Consider the following 21,638-nt stretch of genomic DNA (forward strand, 5'->3'; position numbering starts at 1 on the left):
CGAATGGTATCCGTTTGACTCCTCAAACATCCTCATGTCGTGAGCCTTAAACTTATCACTCCGTAGACTTGTCATCTGCATTCTAGCCTTGAAAAGTGTCCTTTTGAATCCTCATGTCATGAGAAAACATTCTCACGTCGTGATCCTGTACAAATTAGGTTTTTTTTTTTTTTTTTTTTTTTTGTCACGTTTCATGCTCTCAGACAGCTACATCTTCGGAAGATCATAACATTTGCATACGAGCTCCATTTTTAATGTTTTTTATATCCACGCGTAGGTGGAGACGTACTGTACAACTTTTTTTAGATCACTAAGGCTAAAAAGTATATTATCGTAAAATCACTTTCTTTTTACAATTTCCGGTGTCGTGCCGGTTTTGTCGCGAAACTTCGACAGATCATAACTTCTTCGTTATAACTCGGATTTCAATGTTCTTTATATGTACGGAACCTTTGTGACATATACTATAACTTAGTTAAGATTATTTATTTTATATAATATTCTATCAAAAAGTCATTTTTGATGCTTATTATCTCTAAATTAACTAGCATGAATCTGTGTGCATTATAGTTATCACATGTAAAAAGTAAAGCACATTGTCTAAGGAAAACTATGTTGCTTTTCTTGTGATTTTCCCTACAAAGATATGTAGAATTGATATCATTGCAAACCCAAATTAGCAAGTTGTCGTGAGTCGCAAACCGGCCAATGTGTTGCGATTCCAACCCAAACATAAAGAAGAACATGGGGCAATCATGTTCTCAAAATAAGCGAAATCAAGTTGAATACCAAATACATTGTTATGCGTGCTCAATATGAGATTCATGTAAAATGATTACTATTTGAAGACACTTAAGGAAATAAAAACATGATCATGGCTTCATAATGTACACCATAAGCCTCAATCATTTTAATGTGTTGTGCTTTATATGACTACCATCACAAAGTGACAAAGTCCTTGACCTCCAACACCTACATAATCATAACTCATTATCAAATACTCAACAAGAAGACAAGATGGTATGTAACGGTGTCATGAAGCTATTCAAGAAGGCATGCATTTAATTAACCATAATTCTAAAACTTCAATTTTAGTCCATGAAAAGAAATATTAAATTATGTTACTTTATCAAACTCCCATATTTTATTAGTGTCCAATTATTTGAAGAAAGGTGTTAACCTTAGGAAAATAGAATATTAAAGCTATAAATTTCAAAACTTACTTCTGGTCACCATACTTTATTAGTGTCCAATTATTTAAAGAAAGATGTTAACCTTAGGAAAATAGAATATTAAAGTTATAAATTTCAAAACTTACTTCTGGTCACCCTTTAGTAATGGCTTCCATATTGGCATTAAACATCATAGAATCAAATAGCTTTAGTAATGTCGTAATTGCCACAAAAAGGAAGTACAATCTCTAGGTTATTTCAAGATGTTTACCAAACAACAAATACATCAAGATTCACATATTGGTTGAGAAGTACAATCTCTAGGTTATTTTGTTATGAACAAGAACTTAAAAGCTCATTTTGTTAAGATGGAAAGTGTGATGAAATGCGAAAATGTCAATCAATTGTTCAAAGTTTCCTCAACATATCTAAGACATTAACACAAATTCATTCAAGATTTCACTAAAAACACCATGATATTAACTACTCACTCAATAATAATTTCGAGTAGAGGATACCATACAACACAAAGAAGAAATTCCATACTTGGAAATTTAAAATTGAAATCCGCACACTCCAAAGCTCCTCGGACACTAACCCTTTACCTATTCATCAAGACTCTAAAATTCGATCTTTTCTACAAGCATATGCCCAAGAGCTTCTTATAGAAAACTATAGAGTAGAAGGGTTCTTTAAACTACCATTACAACTTCTCCACTACAAAACACAAGGCTCTTCCGAACTTAAAAAACACCGGATGCCTGCTCCATCCATCCATCCATCCATCGATCCATACTATACAAAACCATAACCTCGTTTCTTTTTTTTTTTTTTTTCTCAAAAGGAGTCCTAAGCTATAATATTCTTATAACAACAAACTCCTTTTTTCACACATGCAAACCATTGTTTACATTCACGTTTACATTCACCTTCACGTTACCATATCGATGATGTGGCGATAACCCCGAGACCCCCTTCCCAATGGCATTATTGTTATTATTAGTATACCCGATGTTCACCTTCATGCCAATGTTCTTTTTCAACAAGGCATCCAACTGCCCACAAGCTGCTGCGATAAGTCCTGCATTTTTAACCAAAAATTAATCTTTTATTTTTTTTTTTAAATAATTGTTATTTAACTATTTATATGTGCTTTGATAATGAAAAACTCACCTATGAAAAGTGGCGAAGGTTTCCTTGGTCTAGACTTGAATTCCGGATGGAATTGAACTCCCACAAAATACGGATGACTCGCGAGTTCAACAATCTGTATGTTAAAGTAAATTACAAAATGAGACCCTACGCTTCCTGATTCTTACCATGTTTGTTCCTTATTTCAAGTTTTTGTATCAAGTTTGGTCCCTAAGAACTTTTTATTTTGGTCTTTATTTCAAGGTTCCGGACACCAAAATCGATAAGAAGCCTTGAAATAAGAACCAAAACTGAAAACGGTTTAAGTTTCAGACTAGACATGGTACAAGTCGAAAAGTAAAGGGACTAGTTTTGTAAATTACTCATGAATTTATACAAAATAACCCACCTGCATTCTCTGACCAGTCTCATCTTTCCCTGTGAAACTAAGTCCACTTTTTTCTAGTTGTGACACCATATCCGGATTCACCTAATTTTTAAATCAAAAGGTTAGAAAAAAAATATATTCATTGCAATGAATATAAATGATTAAATTTCACACAATCATATATATTAACGACAAACATACTTCATATCGATGCCTGTGTCTCTCACTAATGAAGCTCTGATTTCCATATCTAATGACACAATTTAATTTTCGTTACATTTTATTATCTTCAAGAAATAATTAAAACTAATAAGCTATAAAGTAATCGGTTTTTTCTTACAGTTGAGCTGATTTGCAATCTGTGGCATGAAAATACGTCTTCCTAGATCCAAGCCTCATAGTCCCACCCATATGAGTTTTTGAACCCTATTATAAAACATACAATATCAAAAGCGTGTTCAAAGAATCAATATTTTAAATTAATTATTAGTTTGAATATTGAAATTTGAATACAAACCTCGGGCATAAATATAACACAAGGGTTTTTAGTTTCAGGATCAAATTCAGTGCTATTTGCATTTTGTAACCCAAGAACAGATCTCGCATACTCAATCACAGCAATTTGCATTCCTAAACAAATCCCAAGATATGGAATTTTGTTTTCACGAGCGTATTTTGCTGCAATTATTTTCCCTTCAACGCCCCTATCGCCAAAACCCCCTGGAACAACAACAGCGTCTGCGGCTTTCAATGAGTTCCACGCAGCTTTATAAACATCTGGACTCTGTAAGGGTAAAATCGTCCATTAACATCATATAATTTCGGTTAAAAAAGTGATGAAGAAGTAGAAGAAGAAGATAATCACTTCTAAAGCGGTTGAATTTTCAAGTTCAGTAGCGGAAACCCAATTGATTACTAGCTTTCTTCTACAAGCAACCGAAGCGTGTAATAAAGCCTGAAAAAAAAATTAAATATTAATATTTTTGAAAATAATCGAAATGAAAATTATTATTAATTTATTATTACCTTGAGTACAGATAGATAGGAATCGGAAAGACCGGTGTACTTTCCAACCATGGCAACTCTGATTGGCTCTTGTAACATGTCACACCGTTGAGCCATGGCTGTCCATTCCCCTAACACCGGTTTGCGTACCACACTGTACAAAGGAATGGAATTTCTGATTCCATCGGAATTGAAGTTTAAGTGTGAGAGTATTGGTTTATGGAAGGAGGACAAACCTTAGAAGATTAAGTGTTTTCAGGATTGATTCATGAACCTTCTGGTCCTATAAAGATAAAATAGAAGAAAAGATTTAGTGTTTGGTACGATGGAATCATGGAAGGAATGGAATGGAATCACTGATTCCGTCGGAATGGAAGATAAAATAAAAATTGTTTGTTTCCTTCCGTTTTGTTAATTTTGATTCCTTAGAATCTAGAGTGTCTTTTTTTATTCCATAACTTTCGTTTGTGATTCCATTCCATTCACTTGTGATTCCATTCCATTCAACAAAACAGATTAATAACAAGAATGAAATTTAAAAGGTGGAACGAGTACGTACTCTTAAGAGCAAAGGAATATGCCAAATATTGGGGACATCGTACAAACTGACTATGTTTTGTAACTGCAAACAAAGGAATTATTTATTGAAGACTCATTTCAAAAATCAAAAGTCATACACACGAGTTCAATGGAATAGTTTCTGGTGTATATAAATAATAAATATATATATATATATATATATATATATATATATATACCGGGACATGGCAAAATCTTGAAAGTTTTTCCTTCAAACTCACATCCAATTCCTGCATATTTATTAAACTTGAGTATAACTTATAAAATAAAAAATAAAAAAATGATGATTAAACATTTTAAATTTTATTTAGACTTATTCCAACCGTTGTGCTGCGACATGCTAATATGTCCGGTGTTAATCCCAAGCTCCTTAACTTACGAACACTATGTTGGGTTGGTTTTGTTTTCTAAAAAAAAAAAATTAAACATTTTAAATTTTAACAAATTTCTTCACATTTTAAAACACAAAACGAATAAATTCTCATTTTAGACTTACCGGTTCACCAACAACATTTAAAACCGGCACAAGACTCACATGTATTAAACAAAAATTCCCGGCACCTAAAAAAGTTAAAACAAATTATTACACTATCAAGCTGATACCGTAATAGTCTGGTATAAATACCAGAGTATTACAGGATCAGGTAATAATCCAATATACTGTAATAGTCTGATATAAATACCAGAGTATTACAGTATCTGGTATTAATACCAATAGGATATTTAAAATATTTACCAACACGATAAGAGAATTGTCCGAGAGCTTCAATAAACGGCATGGATTCGATATCCCCTGAAAATTCAAACAACCCATTTTAGTAAAAAGATAAAATAAATGAGAAATCATTTATGGAAACAAAACAAGAAATAATTAATGAATACCTATAGTACCCCCCAACTCAATCACACAAACATCTGGCGAACCATCTTTCCCATCAACAGGTATCGCTGCCACACGTTCGATCCAATCTTGAATCGCATCGGTAATATGTGGCACAACCTGAACCGTTGATCCAAGATAATCTCCTTTCCTCTCTTTATCAATCACATACTTCAATCAAAAATCATATCGAATAACAATAAGTTCGTATCTTTCATGATTCGTGATTTAATTCGTTTCAAAAATCTGCTTTTTTTTTTTTTTTTTGTAATTAATGATTTAATACCTGATAAATCTTCCCTGTTGTGATGTTATTATCACGTGTTAACTTGATATCAAGAAATCGCTCGTAGTTTCCTAGGTCCAAATCCACCTTCAAATCATTAAAATTAAATCAATTAATTAATTAATCAATTAATTTGGATGTTAATCGATTTATTCATAATTAGAAACAGTGGCGGAGATAAGGAGGGGCCATGGAGTGTCATGAAGGTCCCATTTTTGAAATGGACAAATGGGTTTTTGGATATTAGTAAAGAATTTTATATTGAATATACTTTTTAGAGGTTCCCAAATCGTAATCTTTTTCTGTAAATTTCAATAATTTTCACCTCTCCTCCATCGTCTAAAACAAAGACTTCTCCATGTTCGAAAGGGGACATAGTTCCTGCATCTGTGTTCAGATACGGATCTGCGAAGAAAAATTAGACATTAAAAACAAAAAATTAAACAGATAAATGAACAATACTTTCGATTTAGCTTGATAAATCTTGAGATTGTGTAGTTTTTTAATCTAAAAGTAAATCCAAACCCTGAAATCTCAATTACGTAGTGTGGTTGTGTACGACAATGAGACAGGAAATCACCATATCCAGATTTTGATAATGACGAGTGGGATTTAGCAAGAACATGTAAAACCCAGTTGGTGATTACAAAAGGGTATTAAAATGTTCTCTCTTTTTTTATTCGAAGAAGAAAACCTAGAAATGTTGAAACGAAAATAAGCAGATAGATCAAAGATGAACAAGATGGGAAAGTGAAAGTGAAAAACAACCCAATCCGAGTAAGAAATAAGTTATCGAAAACAAAATCAAGGAAACCAGTGAGGGAAATTTGTGTATTCTCCATAAACAGAAAGATGCGAACCAATTTTAATGGAAGTAACGCGAAGATCGCAGGCTTGAAGAAGAAGGCCGATACTGCTAGCAGTGACGCCTTTCCCCAGTCCGCTAACAACTCCTCCGGTGACCAAAACGTACTTCATCTCCTTCTTTCCGCCTGCCATTACGCCTCAAAAACATGAATTCCGTTTAGGGTTGTAAATTCCCCAACAAGAAAGAAAGAGAAGAAACATTATTTATTACCCTTTTGAAGGTTTTTGGAGTGTGCTTGAGCGCAATTCATGTTAGAATAGTTGCTTGTTGAGATATGTTAAACTTAGAAGATGATGGAAGAAATCAGATTTGTATTGTATTGTATGTTTGGGAGACAATGGATGAATGAATTGATGGAAGAGCAGAGGAGTGGCGGCTTTATATGTGAAGGAAATGGAAAATACAAGAAAATTTAAAAAGAAAAATGAAAAATGAAAAGAATACCCACTTTTTCTTGTTCAATAGAGAGAGAGAAAAAAAAAAAAAAGACAGTCTCCGCCCCTACGCTTTACTTAACTTTCATTTGTCCACATCCTCACTCGTGACATAATTTAGAAAGAAAAATACAAATATAGTTTAATTCTTTTTAGACTTTAATAAAAAAATTAAAAATAATCCAAAAGCCTTTGATTGCAGGTAAAAATGATAGGGGAAATCCGAAATAGTTTTTTTAGGAAGATGACAAAGTTATATATATATATATATATATATATATATATATATATATATATATATATATATATATATATATATATATATATATATATATATATGGAAAAGTGAATATACCCTTAAGGGTATATAAGCTTAGGTACCCAAACTCATAATAATACGTCGTTTTGTTTGATATATTCATTATAATATTGTTAAACTTCAATCCTTAACTTGATTTATATTCAATATTTTTAAATTTTCAATATTATCTTCCTCTTACATCACATCTTTTTGTTGAACACTTACTAGGCTATATATATTATCGTTGAAAATGACAATTATGTAAGTGGAAGATAAATATGAAATTTATAAAAATCTTTGAAGTAATTCAATTTAGAAGTTGAATTATAACAACATTGGACAATTACAATGTCTATATATGATACAAAACGATGTAGTATGGTGAGTTTGAGTACCTAAACTTATATACCCTTAAGGGTATATTCACTTTTCCCATATATATATATATATATATATATATATATATATATATATATATATATATATATATATATATATAGAGAGAGAGAGAGAGAGAGAGAGAGAGAGGTGGGTTCAATTGAGAAAATAAAAAAGGTTGAGAATGAGGGAATCATTCTTAGCCACTCATTTAATCTAAGCATAAAAGATACGGTGACAAACTTGTAAATATCGTAATAACCTTCAATCTCAAATACGTAACTATAGAGAATTCGATAACCGTTCGTTCATCATCAAAAATTTTCCTCCAACCTTCAATAATCATCCAAATTTCTTCAAATAAACCGGAATTTTTGCGCTGTTCATGAAATTAGAATCAGAGTTCTGGACTCGCAATCACAATCGACATTGAGGGACTTAGAATCGGTACTCACAGGTTCCCAATCGGATTTTCGAAAATCAAAATCAAATTGAGAAATCGATCAGAGATAGGATGTCGCATCTGAAATTGAAATCGGAAGTATATGATGATTTAGAATTCATAACTTGATGTTTTTAACATTTTTAAAATAGTTAACTTGTTTGCACTCCAACTGTTTTATGAAATGCATAAACTAAATTACCACGTTATATTCACATATGAATATGTTTTTTCACCTGAATAAGTATACGATTATTAAAAACACAAAACAAATAGGCAAGTCTGTATGTTATTCATATGTGAATAACATATAAAAATTATATATATTTGTCAAAATACCTTCAATATTCATAATTGAATATACCTTCTAATATTCATATGTGAATATACTGTGTAATATTCATAAGTGAATATATCATCTAATATTCATAAGTGAATATACTTTGTAATATTCACATGTAATATACCATGTAATAATATGTAATATTTACATATGAAATATCATTTAATACTCATAAGTGAATATATCATCTAATATTCACAAGTGAATATACTATGTTAATATTCACAAGTGAATTCATCGTCCAATATTAACATATGGATATACTATGTTTATTATATGTTATATTCATATATAAATGATACTTAAATTGTAAAAAAAAAATCATACTTTTTTATTCATAAGTGAATAACGAATGTACTGTAATAAAACTTGATGCATTGTTATTCATTTATGAATAACAATAGCTGAAAATATAAAAAAAAATAATTTTTTTATTTTATTTTAAAACTATATCAATATAGATGTCTATTTGTAGAGAATAAAAAATCATGAATTTTGGTATATTTAAAATCATTTTTTGATAAAAATAGCTTATAAAAATTTAAAAAAACGAAAAAAACTATGTTTTTGTATATATTAACGTAATGATTAGCATAGTTTAAGGAAATATGTTATGTTCAAAAACACATGTGCATTCGTTTCCCATTTTAGCCGGTACGTTGGAGCCTTTTGCGGCAAAAATAAATGATTGACTGAGAATGATTCTCCCATTCTCAACCTTTTTTTTTCTCAATTGAACCCTCCCATATATATATATATATATATATATATATATATATATATATATATATATATATATATATATATATATATATATATATATATATATATATATATATATATATATATCGTAGACTAAATTGTAGACTTCACCTAGGGGTGAGCATGATGCAGTTTGGTGCGGTTTTCAGACCAAACCGAGCTGCAAACAGCATGGTGCGATTTTTGCATTCTTAAAACCGTTGGGTGTGGTTTTGCAATTGTTCGGTTTTTCGGTTTTTAAATGCGGTTTCGATTTGTATCGGTGCGGTTTCGGTTTGTAAACCGTGTTAAGAATTTGGTGCAGTTTTTTTTTTTAATGTTTTTTTGTGCGGTTTTTTAAAACTGTAAGAACTGAAAACCATGTGCATATAAGTTTGTATTGTGCTGTTTTTTTTTAATACATTCATTTTCAGCTCAAAACAAAATTACATAATCAAAAATTGTAAATCGCTTAAAATACAACTTCTGACCACTCTCACAAACTAATTAATGATTGAAGGTTGGTTGATTTTGACTTAATTAGTTACAAGCTTATTACATGTAATCGATTAGTACGTTTGGCTAACAATAAACCATTTCTTTTGCACCCCATATAGTTTTATACAAATACAAAATAAACATATAATAAATATATTATCGCTTATAACTATTTTAAATAGAATGTATATAATATACATTGATTGATTTATTACTATACACGCGTGCGGTGCGGTTCGGTTTTGATGGACCGATTTTTAGGATAAAAACCGCACCGCACCGTTGACCTTCGATTTTTGCAAAAATTAAATCCACACCATTGGTTTTTGCATTGGTTTTCGTTTTTCGGTTGCGGTTTATTGCGGTTTTGTCGGTTTTTCTTTAATCGGTTCGAAAAAGGTTAAATCTATTGGTAGCAATAGCACTCGTGGCTTGTTAAAAACTTGGGTTCTATCCCGTATGACATTTTTTTTTCTTTGTATATATAGTAGATTAGAGATAATCTAGAATATAAAAAATATACTTATGTTTATCTTACACATGTCGACAAAATATTATATATTTGTAGTGTTAGTATACAACTAAATATTGTAATATGGCTCCAAATATCGGTTACCAAGAAATTAATTATAATTGGTGATTTATATAAAAGGCTTCTAACACAATACGAATCGTATTTTGTGTTTTTGTTTCTTTTTAAAATCGGGGTTTCAAATCTCGTCTAGCATATGTGAAATTGAGTAGTTTAGTTGTTAATTAGTTTTTATGTTTAAAAAAAATGGTAATTTATGCTGAAATTGAGTAGTTTAGTTGTTAATTAGTTTTTATGTTTTAAAAAAAATTGTTATTTTATGCTGATTATAATGACAATATTAGTTTCCAAATGACATTATTAAGTTTAGTAGAAAACAACATACAATTTATTAAATTCTTATAATCCAAGCGAACATAGAGTTTCGTATTTTAGCAATATGAATTACGAAAAATTCAATTTATAAAGATAAAAAAACCACACATTACAACCATATAAAAATTAAAATTTGAAATTAAGTTTATGTTATATTATGTTATATAAGACGTTAAGATATATATATATATATATATATATATATATATATATATATATATATATATATATATATATATATATATATATATATATATATATATATATATATATATATATATATATATATGTTCAGTTTATTTGAGACCATTTTAATTTTGTGAGACCGTGATACCAAATCTAAAAGTAATTTTAAAATGCAAAATAAATGGAAAAATCCAAAAAAATCTTTTTTTTTAAATATTATTTTCGGAATTTGAATTAACTAAAAAAATAAAAAATAAAATAAAAAATAAAACAAAAAAAAATCCATTTTTTTTAAAAATACGTGAAATATTCTAAATAGAATATTACACTGACATCTATTCTAAAAATAATTTTAAAATTCAAAATAAATGGAAAAATCTAAAAAAAAAAATTTTAAATATTATTTTCGGAACTTGAATTAACTAAAAAAAATAAAAAAAAAATTCTATTTTTTTTTTAAAAATACATGAAATATTCTAAATAGAATATTACATTATACATATTCTGAAAATAATTTAAAATGCAAAATAAATGGAAAAATCAAAAAATTCTTTTTTTAAATATTATTTTCGGAACTTGAATTAACTAAAAAAAATAAAAATAAAATAAAAAATGCGTCTTACGGTCTCACAAAATTACGCCGTCTCACATGAACCTAACCCTATATATATATATATATATATATATATATATATATATATATATATATATATATATATATATATATATATATATATACGTACATTTGAAACCATGCTAATTTTGTTAGACTGTGATTTTAAAATGCAAAATAAAAGGAAAAATCCACAAATTCTTTTTTTAATTATTAATTTCGGAACTTTATTTAACTAAAAAAAATTAAATAAAATTAAAAAAAATTACATTTTTTTTAAATACGTGAAATATTATACTAGAATGTTACATTATACATATTCTAATATAAATTTTAGAAAGTTAGAATATTCTATTAGATTTGTCAGGTATGTATAATATTCTAATATTCTTCTAGAATATGTAAAAAATGAATTTTTTATATTCTTTTGGTATTTTTTTGGAAAATATATATTCCAGAAATAATATTGGAAAAAAAATTCAAAAATTTTCAATTATTTTGTATTTTAAAAATGTTTTTGTTTTATCTACTAAATGAGTGGCTAAGATTGCGTCTCACAAAACTAAGTTGTCTCACATGAACCTAACTATATATATATATATATATATATATATATATATATATATATATATATATATATATATATATATATATACATATATATATATATATATATATATATATATATATATATATATATTCATTTAAGACTGCCTATTTTTGTGAGATTTTAAAACCATTTTTTAGTGAAATATTTTTATGTCTAGTGTTCATAAAAATATAATGTTAGAATATTATACATATTATACCTTTACAAAAAAATATTTCATATTATACATATTTTATGTCTAGTGTTTATGAAATATTTTTATGTCTAGTGCAATATTCTAATAATGTAAAAATATATTATTAACATATTTTATATTGAAATATTCTAAAAAAATATAATGTTAGAATATTATACATATTATACCTTTACAAACACTAAAATATTTCAATAGAATCAATTGTTCGTATGGTACAAAATTAGGTTCATCTCAAATGAACATATATATATATATATATATATATATATATATATATATATATATATATATATATATATATATATATATATATATATATATATATATATATAACGCCCCATTTTCACAACTAGAAATTTTCGTTTTATTAAGGTAAAACTTCGTATTGAGAAAACCATTTGTTAAAAAAATGAGTAATATAGTAACGCGAAATCTACATTGCTGCTGATGAATGTGTACAGTCAGGCCTTCGCCTTCCCACGATAACTGATAGAACCTGAAAACATAAATAACTAGGTAAGCACAAAGCTTAGTGTGTTTCCCCAAGATACCCCATACAATAAACATACTAGCATGTATATATCGTCCACAATCTTTGGATTAGATAACCCCGGGTATGTTGGCCTACCGCCTCAACCTAACCACTCTTCCTGAGCCTTCGTACCTATATCATTCTGCCAACCCGCACCTAGTATCTTGGGCTATAGCACACAACAGGACAGCCTCAACCTCATCCACTATCATATGTCAACATATAACAATCAAGGATCAAGTAGGTACATAATACAGACATTGATAAATCATACAACTCACTACCACCTACTAGACTCCTCACAGCACATTGCTCTGCTACCAGCTAACCTGTGGAATATGTAACCATAAGTAACCATAAGTGAGATAGCCACCCGAACAGAGGATCCTACTCTGGAACCACAACCAAACACGGAACAGACAAGAAAGCCCAAGTCAAGAGTTCTCAGGCTATTCTACATGACTAGTTGACTACTTACAACCCCTAGGGCACTCTACTAGACGATAACAAACTTACTGGTACTTTAAATAGCATACCACTATTGTTGTATCCTATTATACAAGGATACATAACCAACACTCCAGGGAATGCATAAATATACATATGCCTAGAGGTGAGATAGTTACCTGAACAAATGATCCTACCCTAGAGCCACAACCAAACAAGGAACATGCAAGAAAGCCTAGATTAAGAGTCCTCAGTCTATCCTATGTAACTACATATAATCCCTGTGGCATCCCTATACCAAATGATAACCAAAACTAATGGGTTGATGTTGGTGCCTTCGACCCACAAGTACATGAGGAAAACTCACCCAAAACGAAGAACCCATAAACACTTCGATGCAATTCAATTTCTACATTGCTTGCTCCCACGATCCCTCTATCACAAAAACATGAAAGAATCTTAATCAACAACTCAACTCCTTCATATTTGACCCAAAGTTAAACTGGTCAAAAAGTCAATGGTCAACGGTCAACTCCCCCTCACGACGTGATCATATGTTGCTCATGTCATAAGACACTAAGGGACAAAATAATCAAGACTCTTGATCCTCACAATATGACTGGCATAGCCTCGCTTCGTGAGATCAGTATGAATGACATTTTGATGCATAAACTTCTTTATCCATTAAGCCACTAATCCATCTTCTCTAGAAGGAATCCTAACGCCTAAAGTCCATAAAAATTGATGCTTTAAGGTCTTGGATGTCCAATGCAAGACTTGAACTCAAACTAGGGCATTTATGAAGAAAATAAGATCAAAACCTCAAGCATAAGCTCAAACATCATCCAAACTTCATATCCATCACATATAATCACTTCAGGACTCTAAGGACCCACAAAGTTGCTAACTTTATGGAGTCCCAACATTCTAACTAATCTAACCATGGATAGACATGCCTAAAACCTTAGATCTAGCAACAAGGAATCAAAAAGCTTGAATCTTGGTTACTCATAACGGTCCAAATATGTTGTTAGGAGACGCACATGCAAGTTTCAAGCTGAATTTGTGATCCAATGGTGATCTCTTCTTCTTCTAGACACTAAAATACCACCAAAAGCTCAAAAATCACAAAGAGAGGCTAGGGTTAGGTTTGTTTTTTATGTGTTTGAGGATGAAGGATGTTGTTAAGGAACCATAAAATGAAGTTTATATGGTTTAAATACGAAGGAAACCCTAAATGATCATGGGCTTAGGTTACAGTGCATCTCATGTCGTGTGCTCCTATGGCTCCCGTTGTGGGATCAGTTTAAATCAACATTTTTCATTTAATCTCTTGTCACGTTGTGACACCTGGTTTTACCCAAAAACCATGGCTTTAACTCCTTGAAGCCCTAAACCAATCCGTTATGGAAACTGGGTGTTACGGTTCTCACCCACTTAAATTAGATTTCATCCTCGAAATTGGTTCTTGCTTCCACTCTTGGAGTAACCCCTTGTGGATCTTTCAAGCTCGACTCCTTCCAAGAATAATGCAATCACTTGAATATGAGCACCTACCACGATCAACAACCAAGGTTCCAAAACTAGACCCATGAGCGAATTCGGGCAAAGACTTAAATGGTCTGAATCACAACTATCACAACATCCCTTGATCATTCGACCACCTCTCGACACCTTCGCATACTTTAATGAGAATCAAGAGTCCTCACGAATACACTAATCTTCACAACATCATTAATCCCAAGAGAAAAAATTTCTCCTTAGCACACGACCTGTTGGCCCCCAAATTATATCCAACCTTCAGGTAGACAAAGCCACACCAATTGACTCGCACGCTAACCGAAACTCCCAACCAGATTCGTCCAATGTCTACAGGTCGTACGTCGCTCATCAAACATCCAAATTTGAAACATCCCAAAAAATTTAACAAATTTTAAAAATTTAAAACAACCCATTTCTTAAAAAAAAAGTGTTTACAAAACCATTATATCTAAAACATGTTTTAAAATCAGAGTTTCCCAATATCCATTCAGTTGTAGAACCAAGGATGTGTATGGTCACACCTTCGCCTTGCCACCACCATATGAAGCACCTGAAACAATAAACTGAAACCGTAAGCATAAAGCTTAGTGAGTTCCCTTGAAATATCACCATACAAATAGATAACATATACCAAAAAACAACATGCATACAAAGCCTTCAGCCTGATTGGAATGCCACACCATCCTATAGTCTCTCCGGTACACCCATAGAGCCTTCAGCCTGATTGGAATGCCCCACGACCTACAAACTATCTGGGTACGCTCACATAACCTTCAACATGAATGGTACACCTCACTGGGCCTTTAGTCTATCCGGAACATTCTTTGGGCCTTCGACTAGACTGGTATGCCCCTCTGGCCTACAGTCTATATGAGACGCCCTGGGTCTCTCGGCCTTCAGCATACAGTGGGACTACCTCAACCCAACCATACATAACATGACAACATATACATATCCAAACCACATATAAGCATAGTAAACCATAACAACATATCAATGTACACATTATAACTGTTGGATAAGGTGTCTAAGTCCAAAACTATTTCTGGTATGTACTTGACCCGACCCGGCATGGTCCATTTGGGTTGCATGGCACCATGAAATTGGATAGACTAAATGAGAGAAATAACACTTGTGGTTTATTAATATATTATAAGCTCTAATATATTAATAGGATTATTTAATTAGTTTGATCAAGAATTAATTTAGAATTAATTAAGTGATCAAAAGATAACTAATTAAATATATGGGTTGATTATGTAAATCATCCATAACTTGTATAGTGGGCTAAGAGGCTCCATGGATTATCAAGTTGGATTAAACCCATAGGATGCTCCATGGGAGTTACAAACTCATGGGTCATGGAAATGAAGATCCATGACACATTAGGGTTTACATGGTGTAACCCTAGATGTGTCACACTATATAAAGACCATCTCCTCCACCAAAATCAGCTACACACTAAGAAACAAGAGGGCTAGGCCGATTTTTAGAGTGTTTATATTCTCTCAAAAGTCATTCCAAAAGAATTTGGTGTTGTGTGAAGCATTTTAGGCATCACACTTGGGGTGCTAGGCTCACAAGGTTTCAAGGATCATAATCAACAACAAGGTAAGTTATTCTATCTTTCATTCGAGTTAAAAAATGTTCCCCTGAATGCTAGATAGGAATATAACCTTGGAATTCAACTTTGTATGATAATTAGACAAACATAGATCCAAGGTTATTAGGGTTGCATGTACACTTCAGAAGTGTTAGAATGCTTAAACCCATCAGTGGTATGTGTAACGCCTGTGTTTATGGGCTTGCCATTTTTAGCAATGTAATAGTCTAGGTTAACCTTTGTAACCCGTTTTGAAATAATAGAAGTGTATTATTTGAGTATTATGTGTTTTGTGCTTAATTGCTTAATTATGTGGTTTGATTAATTAAGAATAAAAATAAGCGTCAAAATTTAAGTGTAAAATAAACTTGATATCTTTAGATAATGTTGTAGTAGTTGAAACAAGGTTTCCGAAGATATAAAGAATGCCGAAATCCGAGTTATAACGAAGAAGTTATGACCTGTCGAAGTTTTGCGACAGAACCGACAACGCTGAATGACGTAAAAAGTGAAATTTACGTTAGAGCGATAGTTATCCTTAGTGATCTAAACGAGAATCGAAGATCTCGTTGTTAGTATCAAAGCGATAAAAAGTTAGGCGAGAACGGACGTCAAACGAAGAAGTAATGAATTTATAATGAAATTTTCTGTCCCGGTCTATTAAAAATAAATAATAAAAATAAAGTCAAAATTAGCCGACGGAGTCTAAACAAAAGTTGTAGAGCGTAGTCTCACCTTCGCATGGATATAAAGAACGTTGAAAACGGAGTTCGTATGAAGAAGATATGAATTTACGAAGTTTATTAAATAATTAATAATTAAATTTAATTATTAAATCCGGCCTTATCCGAAGGCGAGTCACCGGGCTCATCCAGAGTACGCCCCGCGTACAGTGAAGAGTGTCGACACTCGCACTCGAGGACTTCGGATGACGCATGCAGTGACGTTTCGGAGGCAGTACGACCCGCGTACTGCGAGGCATCAGCCTCCTATAAATAGGATGCAAGGGCAGCCGGCTCCTTTGCTATTTTTCTCCCTTCTCTCTCCTGTTTTGCATCGTTTTGCGTGCCAGAAATAACCCGAAGCCCCGGTAATATTCCCGAGTCCCGAAGCAAGTCCCGAGATCCCGAAGATCCCGAGAAGTGCGGTTTCCGAGCCGAAGCTCTGCCCGCGAGAAGTTCGATTTTTGTAGAGATCTTCCAGATCTGCTGAGGATTACTACTTCTACGAGCCGTAGTACTGTCTGATCATCTTCTGATCAAGTGAGTGTATAATACCTTTCATAAACACGATAATAATACAAGTATGATTTGAGTGTACTAAGTATATTGTTGTTTATATGTGTGAGTGTGTGGTTACTTTCTTCTAACGCATAATTATCAAGTATTTAATATAAAATACGAGATATGTGTATATTTTGTTGTTATATGCGTGAATGTATATTCACTTTCTTCTATCTCATAGATATGATTTATTCTCTATGAAATACGTGTTATGTGTATGTGTCTCAACTGTTGTTTTGGAATATGTATTGAATGAGAATGCTATGCAGGTTTTAAACTATGTATAAAAATATATATTTTTATCTACTAATATGTTGGGTAGAACATGGGTAGATAGTTGGTGTGTAATAAACTGATGAGAGGCCTCAATGTTGTTTTGATCCAGTCATCTAGCGGAATTTAGATGACGACCACGGGCTTTTCTAGACAGTCCAGTGGAACGCTAGCAGGCTCATAACCTGTAGGTGTTAATGAACTTGGGTGTTCATTCGCTGTATTCCATCCCCCTCATCGTTGCCTTATTTGACTTATATTGCTGAGGAACCCCCGAAGCATGTGTTGTCACCCCGATGAAATTTTCTTAGACTAGGTCCCTTGTGTTAGTTATTTTAGGGACATAAAGTGAGAATAACGGGAATGGGTAATTGGGTTATTGTTGGTTGATAATAATTAATTTAATTATTTATTGTGGGTTGAAAACCCTATATGCTCACCAGGCTCCCAAGCCTGACCCACTCAGTTTTATTTGCATTACAGGAAGTGGCGCAAGGGCATAAGATGGATAAACCATCAAGTTGTTTTGTTTACAAGTCTATATATGTATATATTTGTTGAATGACTTGTAATGTTATCGTTTCTGCTTATTGGTCTGTATCGGAACATAACACCCCGAGTTTTGATTATATAATGAAAATACATTTCTTTTATGAAATGCTTTGGTAAACATTGTTTTATCATGTTTTGTTTTGGGAATAAATTCCGCAACTCTATCAAATCAAAAGGATTTACTCTGAAATTATTTTAAAAGCATAAATGAAAATCGGTCTTTTCTGGCCGAGATTTTGGGGATGTCACAGTTGGTATCAGAGCATTAGTTTAAGCGAACTAGGAATTTGTAGGATTTCTAGACTTAAACTTAGAATGCTAAGTGAAATTTTGAGATGTGTGTCTATTATATTTTAGACACGAGCACTAGTTTATTTTAGGAAAGTTGCCTAAAATGCTTTATGTGCTAAATGTTATATGTTGCCAAATATGATATTATTTGTTCGGATCTATGGTCTGTTGCCGACCGGATCTAAAAACTTTATGTGTGTAGGATTCTAAGCGTACGTCTACGATATTAGAACTAGCATGTAAACGTTTCAGAGCGATAAGGATGATTTGAATATCTATCGTGAATGAGGATCTAATTTCACCTTATTCGGTGTGTAGATAAAAAATGGTGAGAACAAGAAGTGGAGTTGGAAATGCTGATGAAAACAGGAATCAACCACCAGTGATTGAGCAAATACCTGTTGTAGCTGCAGCACCTGAGCCAATTACAATGGCTGGTGTACAAATGATGATTCAAACAATGTTGGATCGTCAGATGGATGAAACTAGACGGTTGCTTCAACAGAATCGTGAAGAACTGTCAATTCGTGTGGAAGAGCCTGAATTAAATGAAGGGCACTCGGAAGGTGGAAACTTCAGTGGGTCAATTGGTCAAGCCAACCCACCGATAGTTAGGCGAGACAACCATGATGGAAGGAATGATGGAATGGGATGCAAGTACAAGGACTTTCTAACTTGCAAACCATCGACCTTCAATGGAAAGGAGGATCCGATTGGAGTTATGGATTGGATCTCAGAAATGGAATTGGCCTTCATGACTTGTGGCTGCGAGGCAAGTTGCAGACTATCTATGCAGTGTGTCAGTTCCGAGGTGGAGCCGTTCGTTGGTGGAACACTCTAGGGAAGACTTTAAGCCCAAATGAGCCACTGCAATTGTCATGGGCAGAGTTCTTGGTGCAGTTCAAGCGCAAGTTTTACTCGGCTCAAAATCTATTGGAACTAGAGAACAAGTTTCTGACATTGACGAAAGGCAGCATGTCAGTTGATGAATACACCAATAACTTCACCGATAAGATGGAGTTTTCCTTGCGTATCGTTCCAGACGAGCTGACAAAGGTGGACCGGTATGCGAAGGGACTCCCATGGGAGTACGAGGTGCCAGTACGTCAGGCACATACTCTAGAGGCAGCTATCTGGGCTGCCAAATCTGTTGAGAACATGATTAAGGGGAGAACCACCAACAAGGTTGATGTTGGTGAGAAGATAAAGTTTGAGGGAACATCTAGTTCCGGTAAGAAAAGAAAATTTTCGAAATCTGATTCGAAAAAGTTTGGTGGGGGAAAAAGAGGCGAAGCGAAGTGGTGTGATAAGTGTAAGAAAAAGCACTTTGGGAAATGTAGCGAGGATGTGACCTACTACAAGTGTGGGTAGGTTGGACATTTTGCCAATGAATGTCTGAACAACAAAAGGATGTGTTTTGGTTGTAATGAAGACTGTCCGAAGAAGAAGGAGGCAGCTAAGCCCAACATTCCACCAAAGTCGAAGGCGAGAGCATTCCAGATGACACTGGAAGCTGGTAAGGATGAAGTTGATGTCGCTTCAGGTACCTTTCTCGTAAACACATTGCCTGCCCAAAGTTTATTTGATTCTGGAGCCAACTACTCCTTTATATCGCATGAATTTGGTAGAAAACTAGCTTTGCCTGTTGATAGACTAGATAATGCTTTATTAGTCGAAGTTTCTAGTGGCAAGTTTGTACCTGTTAGCCATCGTATGAAAAACATCTTAATCGACCTTAATTGGAATAAGTTTCACGAAGAATTATTACCTATCGAACTTAATGGTTTTGACATCGTGTTGGGAATGGATTGGCTTAGCGCCAATGATGCCGAAATTTTATGCAAGAAGAAGATAGTTAAAGTAAACCCGCCTGGAAAAGATTCGTTTATGGTGTATGGGGACAAACGCCGAGTGAATTCTGGAATCATTTCCCTAATGAAATCCAGAAAGTGTTTGACCAAGGGATGTACATCATATTTAGCATTCGTGATTGATGCTAAGAAGGAAAAGAAGGTGATGTAGAGTATTCCAGTGGTGTGTGATTATCTGGAAGTATTTCCCGAAGATCTTCCTGGATTACCACTTGATAGACAAGTAGAGTTTAGAATAGACTTGTTACCAGGAACAACGCCAATTGCAAAAGCACCTTATCGATTAGCACCGACGGAGATGAAGGAGCTGATGATTCAACTTCAGGAGTTATTGGACAAAGGTTTCATTAGACCTAGTTCATCACCCTAGGGAGCTCCGGTGTTATTCGTGAAGAAGAAAGATGGAAGTATGAGGATGTGCATCGATTACAGATAGCTGAACAAGGCAACAATAAAGAATGGATATCCATTGCCAAGGATTGATGACCTGTTTGATCAATTGCAAGGTTCGAGCTATTTCTCGAAGATCGATCTTAGGTCAGGATATCATCAGCTAAAAGTAAGAGAGCAAAATATCGAGAAGACCGCATTCAGAACTAGATATGGACACTACGAGTTCTTGGTTATGTCGTTTGGACTAACCAATGCTCCAGCATCATTCATGGATTTAATGAACAGAGTTTGTAATCCGTTCCTTGATAAATCTGTGATAGTGTTCATAGATGACATTCTGATTTACTCGAAAAGCCAGAAGGAACATGGCAGACACTTGCGAGAAGTGTTAGAAGTCTTGAAGAAGGAGAAGTTGTATGCTAAGTTCTCCAAATGTGATTTTTGGATTCGTGAAGTCCAATTCTTGGGTCACGTGGTCAACCAAGAAGGGATAATGGTTGATCCAGCAAAGATCGAAGCTGTGATGAACTGGGAACAACCGAAAGTCCAACGGAGATCCGAAGCTTTTTAGGATTAGCCGGATATTACCGAAGGTTTATCCAAGGTTTTTCTTCGATTGCTACTCCATTGACAGCTTTGACCCACAAAGGAGTTACTTATGCTTGGAGTGAGAAGCATAAAGAAGCATTCGAGAAGCTAAAGAAGAAGCTATGCGAGGCACCGATACTTTCTCTACCCGATGGAGTTGAAGACTTCGCTGTTTATAGCGTTGCGTCTGGGGTTGGATTGGGTTGTGTTTTAACCCAAAGAGAAAAGGTGATAGCATATGCGTCTCGACAGCTGAAGGAGCATGAAAAGAACTACCCGACTCATGATTTGGAGTTGGCAGCGGT

General features: G+C 33.1%; 1 protein-coding gene across 1 annotated transcript; it reads right to left on the reverse strand.

The window, feature by feature from the left end:
• Positions 1–1,629: 1,629 nt before the first annotated feature.
• Positions 1,630–6,679, reverse strand: LOC145031461 (uncharacterized). Its single transcript, XM_078980017.1, has 19 exons — positions 6,520–6,679; positions 6,302–6,433; positions 5,767–5,846; positions 5,442–5,528; positions 5,158–5,326; positions 5,012–5,068; positions 4,772–4,836; positions 4,599–4,682; positions 4,455–4,505; positions 4,256–4,318; positions 3,933–3,979; positions 3,718–3,850; positions 3,557–3,646; positions 3,209–3,475; positions 3,032–3,117; positions 2,893–2,941; positions 2,713–2,793; positions 2,346–2,439; positions 1,630–2,253 (listed from the first exon to the last, which is right to left on the reverse strand). Exons 1-19 carry the CDS (start codon positions 6,557–6,559, stop codon positions 2,060–2,062), a joined length of 1,869 nt encoding a protein of 622 aa, XP_078836143.1. The 5' UTR covers positions 6,560–6,679; the 3' UTR covers positions 1,630–2,059.
• Positions 6,680–21,638: the final 14,959 nt, after the last annotated feature.

The sequence above is a fragment of the Lactuca saligna genome, chromosome 2 (assembly GCF_052625555.1).
Source record: "Lactuca saligna cultivar CGN05327 chromosome 2, ASM5262555v1, whole genome shotgun sequence".
In the NCBI taxonomy this organism is placed as follows: Eukaryota; Viridiplantae; Streptophyta; class Magnoliopsida; order Asterales; family Asteraceae; genus Lactuca; species Lactuca saligna.